General features: G+C 40.8%; 1 gene segment (V, D, J or C); it reads right to left on the reverse strand.

The window, feature by feature from the left end:
• Window positions 1-5,522: 5,522 nt before the first annotated feature.
• On the reverse strand, window positions 5,523-6,274 carry LOC102835802. The segment is given in 2 exon segments: window positions 5,523-5,872; window positions 6,226-6,274. Coding segments are annotated over 2 exon segments (399 nt in total).
• Between the last annotated feature and the right edge of the window lie 66 nt (window positions 6,275-6,340).

A 6,340-nucleotide genomic window follows, 5' to 3' on the forward strand; every position in this document is an offset into this window, starting at 1 on the left:
TTTGAGATGTTGAACTGATGAGTCTTAATAAGTAACACAGAGTCCAGCTGACCTTTTATCTCAGACTTTTAAGGGAAGGAGAACAATATGCAAATCTCATCAACAGCAAAGGAGAGGGTGGGTGTTTCTTGTGACCAAAGCAAAGTAAAATGTGTCTGTGTTTGTAGAAAAGAGAAAGGGCCTTCAGGGCTAACAATGAAAGGTTGGTTCCCTCTTCAGGATACATCTCAAGTGATCTTGTCACTGCAAGAAAGCATCAGAGACCCTAAAGAGGTGCAAAGTTTCAAGCTTCAAACTGAGGAAGATAAATTCCATTTGGGTTTTGTTTCCACCCAAAGAATCTAGAAAAATAAATAGTTTCCTTATCCATTATGATGATCCATAGTGTGTCTACAAATAAAAGGATTTGTAAGATTATCTAGTATCTGCCATTTTCAGGTTAACTGTCCTTAAGTATTAGATGAAATGTTGGGAACTATCTCTTCTTGAGACCCATTCAATTAAACCCTAAAGAACATTTAAATCAAAGAGCTTAACAAGAGACAAAGAAGTCTCTCTTTTTTTTTTCTCTACCTAGTGAGATAGAGAACACAGTATGATAGCTCAGAGAGTGAATTTGAAATCTCTGATAAACAATTGTTACAAAATGGTGTATTTCTAGGTTGTTCTCTCTCTCTCTCTCTCTCTTTCTGAGTTTTTCTTGTGATTTAAAACCAGACCCTGTAGTAACTCCAATCACTTGTTGAGAACTATGTCTCTCTCTTGCCCTGTATATTTGGCACCCTCAGTAAAATGAGTCTTCAGTTGAAAAGAGACTCTGTATGTGAGAAGATAAGAACGGGCTCCTGTATGCATGCCTTGGAGGAGGCTGCCCTTATTGCTTACAGTTCCATAGGCCTTCAGTTAAAGACAAGTGAAGCTTAGGGATGCATTCATTAAAACAGGGAATGCCTGGTGATTCTTTACCTGACAGACTTATGGAGGTAAGGCTGAATAAGTTGTTCTTGTTCAGTGCTTTGAGTTGGTTCTGACCCATAGTGCTCTGTATAGGGTTTCCAAAGACTGGCTGATGAGCTTCAACCACGCACCTTGCGGTACAAGCTGCTACTGTAACAACTCCTAAACCAGTCAGTGTTTCATTCTGTTGTGAACAGGCTTGCTATGAGTCGGTACTGACTGGATGGCACCTAAAAACAACTACAACAACAAAAACATTGTAGTCTCAAATTATTTAGCAAACTGATCATTGTCCTTCAGTTAAAATCCTGAAGTTAGTGTAAAAATTGTAGTTCTATGAATAAATGAACTCTTAATTTATTCACTCTTAATTTCTTGTTTTTTTTTTTTTTTTTAAATTTGGATAATTATGAATAAACCGACCTCACTGACATTAGTTAATTCTGACTTATAGCTACCCTACATAAGGTTTCCAAGGCTATAAATCATTATAGGAACAGAAAGTCTTATCTTTCTCCCACAGAACATGTGATGGATTTGAACTCCCCACATTTTGGCACTACCAGGGCTGTTTGTGTGAGATTAAATGATTTCATTAAGCACAAAGTAAAGATACAGAGACGGCTGTTGCCTGGACCATCTTCCATGAATTAACACTTCATGTGACCATTTTTATTATTCCATTTTATATATTTTGTTTGACTGTTCTTTTCTTATAATGTAAAATGATGCCATAGCAGAAAAATACTGATCTGCTAACTGCAAGGTTTCAAGTTCAAACCCACTATTTACTTTGTGTGACAAAAATGAGGTTTCCATACAGATTTCCAGCCTCAGAAGCCCTATGCCCAGTCACTATGGATCATATTCAACTGGATGTCCGTCGGTTCAGACTCAAAAAGACCTGCCTTCCTACTTAAGAACAAAATACAAACATGTAATTAAGAATTTAGAAAAGATATTGACCTTAAGAAAACTAATTTCCTGTGATTCAGATGAGATGCCAACGCTGTGGTTTTGGGAAAGAGAGGAAGAGCTGGAGTGTGACTTTCAGAGCACAGAGAGGGCTGTGGGGTGGAGAGCACAAGCTGCTGGTCATCATCAGAATCACAGCCTCATTGATCCATTCTGGAAACATTTGCAGAGCTGGCGCTGAAAACCGCAACAAAGAATCTTAGTTCAAAATCTCAATTCCACGGAACACACAGACCTTATCACAGAACCTCCCCTGATCCTGTTCTTATCTAGAGTCAGAGCACCAGGAACCAGAGTCAAGCTGGAGCCCCATACCCAAGGTACAGTGTTATGTCTACCAAAGGGTGATTCTGGTGTGGTGCTGGGGTTAATGCATTTAAACTGCGTAGTTGGCAGTTCAAGCTCACCAGCAGCTTCCTTGGAAACCCTGGACAGGGTCACTAGTGGAAGGAATCCATTTGATGATCTTCAACAACAAGTGTGATTCTGGCTAAGCGGTTGGGACCACACTTCATTAAGTGTGAATGGCAGGAATGGGCTTTGCAAACATTCAAACCAGGCTATGGGGTACAGATAGGAACGAAAGATTCAAACAGGACACATCTGCCTGTGAGGTTGAACTGGTCAATGTCGTGGATGGCATATACTTTCATGTGTAAAAAAAAAAAAATCTCAGAGCCCTCTGGATTCTTGATGAGACGAATTGGATTTTATATTACTAGACAACACCAAAAAAAAGAAAAAAACCCCAAACAAGCTTTTTAAATAAACACTAACTGGATTATCTGATGTATCCTTATAAAATAATGATGTCTTAATCACTATCCTACACTAGATACAAGACATTGAGCAGGAAGGATAAAAGGAGAGACCTTATTGATTGTTGGGAATTGTTATTTTGTTCAATTTGGGAAAGATCTTCAAGGAGTGAGTCCCAGCATGAGAGCTGAGAATAGATTTAAAGGGAGTGAGTGGGATGAGAAGGAAACCTGCTCTTTGTTTGGAGTCAGAGGAGGCCCTGCTGCTGACTTTGACCATCACAGGATAACTTTTTTTCCCTAATCAAACCAATCAACTAAGCCACAGTAGCCTCTGTGACAGTGATACCCTTCCCTGATCTCTGTATTACTTAGAGGTTTATATAGGGGTCACATTATTATAAGGAAACATCTTGATTTTTTAAAACAGTAATCTGTTTTTTTCAAGACTACCTATGGAAAGAGTTAAATCAGCCCCAGACCAACTGTTACTGAAGAGAGTGGTCACATCATGAGCATGGTAGAAATGAGCAATTTAGGAATCTGCCCAGGTTAAGTGATGTCTCCCCTAAGGGTGGAAAAGACTCTGGCCCTTCAGCTAATGGACATTTTCTCAAGGAGTTAACCAGGGATTTTGGCACCTGTATGGCACTGTGGGCTAATGTGTCAGACTACAAAGTCGTTTGAACTGCAAGGTCGGTGGTTCAAGCTCACCATCTGCTCCTTGGAAACCTTATACACTGTGGCTGTCTGTCAGAATCCACTGGAAAGCACTTAACAACAGTGTTTGCCACCTACTGGTAGGAAAATGCAATGATAGAAACATGGGGAGGATGCAAAAATGCTCTGCAATCTGGGATAAAAGCAACAGTTGAGCCAAAGTGTGCTGCTGTGGGTTAATGCGCTGAATTGCAGGGTCGGTTTGAACTTCAAGGTTGGCAGTTCAAGCTCACCAGTCACTCCTCAGAAATCCTATACAGGATTGCTTCGAGTAGGAACCTACTCTAAGGCACTTAACAACAACGTTTGCTATCTGCTGGTAGAAACAAGCAATGAAGAAAACATAGGGATGCAGAAATGCAGTGCAATCTAGATTAAAGGAGACAGTCAAGGCAAAGTAGTTCCTCACTAGTATATTGGACACCTGTGTTTCTTGTGGTATTGATCTCATATCTCATTTCAAATTTGAGGTCTGATTGGAAGTACCACCCTGGAGAGAAACAGTGTCTCTGGGTTTTCAAACATCCTCTCACCAGAACAGAGGAGAGGAGAAGCCTGGGAATCTGATTATTGCCACCATCCTGCAGTTTCTCTGTTGTCTGATATTGCTCAGATTCCACCTTCTAGAAAAGTCTCCTTTAATGAACCTCCAATCAGCAGGGCGGAGCCATGGTTGCGGTGGTGATGAAGGGACATTTATAGCAAGAATCAGGGAGTATGATGGTGAAATTCTTAGATCCCAGGATTGTGGTTAAGAATCTTACAAGCATAATCCCCAAGGACAATGCTGTGTATACTACTTTGGTGAAGAGCTACTGGAGTCTCAAATACTTGGTGAGTGGCCATTACAACTATTACTCTTTCCCTGTCTGGATAAAGAGGAGTAATAAAAATTGAAGACACATGTAAGTGAACTAATGGGCATGGGGAACATAGATCACTAATGTTCTGACACAAGAAGAACTAGATGGTACCTGATTACCACTAACAACTGCTCTGAAAGGGATCATATTAGAAAGTCCTGGATAGAGTGAGAGAGAATGTGAAACAAAACTTCAAGGTTTGAGAGAAGAAGGTCTGGCAGAGCAGATTCATACAGGAAATGGGAAAGGTGCAATTTCTTATTTTCCTCACATTCTTCTGGATAAGCACTGGACTGCTAGCTGTAAGATCAATGATTCAAACCTACCTGGTGCTTCCTGAAATTCTTTACAAGGCCTCTATGAGTCAGAATAGATTTTTTGGCACTTAACAACAACAAAAATATCATCTAGTTATTATCTAGTAAGTGGAATCCTGGTGTGGCAATGTAGCATGGAGCACTGGGTTGCAGGTCAGTCTGAACCACAGGATCGGTAGTTCAAGCTCACCTAACATTCCTCTGAAACCCTATAGCAGGTTACTGTGAGTAGGATTCGACATGCTGGCATTAATAGCAGCAACCTATCCTTGAACCATCAAAGAGTGTTTCATTCCGTGTGGAAACCTTGCCTTTTCTTTTTGTAATAGTGGAGTCATATCGTATTTGTCCTTTTGTGAGTGACGGACGTAATTCCACTCAATATTGTTGTTGTTGTTAAGTTCCGTCAAGTCGCTTCTGACCCATAGAGACCTTGTTTAGGGTTCCCAAGGAGCCCCTGGTGAGCTTGAACCACCGACCTTGAAGTTCAAATAGCTTTGCAGTCTGGCGCATTAATCCACAGCGCCACACCAGGTCTCCTGGGTAGTATTGTCTAAATTCATCCAAATGATGAGGGGTTTTACAGATTTTCCATTATCTTTAAGATTACACAATAGTTCATGTAGGCACCATTGTTTATCCATCCAGCTATTGATGCTTATTTATTTACCCAATGATAGGCACTTAGATTGTCTGGAACCAATTAATATTTTTATACACATGGCTTTGAACCAGTTACTTTTTTTTGTGCATATCACATTTGGTGTTCCATTAAGCCTAGACCTTGACAGCTGCATAAATAAACCTGCCCCTTATCCTGCCTCAGTCCCAACCGGTCCTCCTGACTATCTAACATCTTTGTCTTCAGCAGAGTCAGAGAATGCACTGTGCCTGCTCTCAGACATGTCACACACATGGGCTGCTGGACCACATTAACCAAAGGTTTTTGTGCAGGACTGCATCACTGTGGGAGGATTTTCTATATTTTGCATACAGTAATAAACTGCAACATCCTCAGCCTCCACTCTGCTGATTTTCAGAGTGAAATCTGTATCAGACCCACTTCCCCTGAACCTGTCTGGGGCCCCAGTGTACTGGTTGGAAAACTCATAAATCAGAAGCTGTGGAGCTTGGCCTGATTTCTGTTGGTACCAGTTCAAAAACATGTGTCCGTCACTATCTTCAAGGTTCTCACTTGACTTGCAGGAGATGGTGGCTGACTCTCCAAGTGTGATGGTCAGGGTGAGTGGACGCTGAGTCAGCACAATATCTCTACTAGAGACTAAAATAACAAAAGAGAAAAATAAGGTTATATCCAAAAATTATGTGTCATTTTCAGGACTGCTTTCTGTAATTTTTGGGGGGTGGGGGAAATATACTTTCATATTTTCTAAGTTTATATTTTTGCATGTACAGTTTTATCCTTCATCCTCCAAGTTATCTAGTTTTCCTACTGTCACCCCTATTTTGTTGTGGCAGTTTTTACCAGAGAACAGATCTTGGCTCCTTCTCAATTCTTTGTCACATACCAAATGCAGCATTTACAAACCCATTTCTGAAGGAATCAATGTGTCCAGTTAACAGAGTAGACTCCTCTTCTCCACCCCTTCTCCTCCCTTTCCTGTCAGTACTCACCAGGAATCCAGAGCATAAACAGCCCCAGGAGCTGAGCAGGGAACCTCATTTTGAGATGTTGAACTGATGAGTCTTAATAAGTAACACAGAGTCCAGCTGACCTTTTATCTCAGAC

Source organism: Chrysochloris asiatica, unplaced genomic scaffold (assembly GCF_000296735.1).
Source record: "Chrysochloris asiatica unplaced genomic scaffold, ChrAsi1.0 scaffold00482, whole genome shotgun sequence".
NCBI classification, from domain to species: Eukaryota; Metazoa; Chordata; class Mammalia; order Afrosoricida; family Chrysochloridae; genus Chrysochloris; species Chrysochloris asiatica.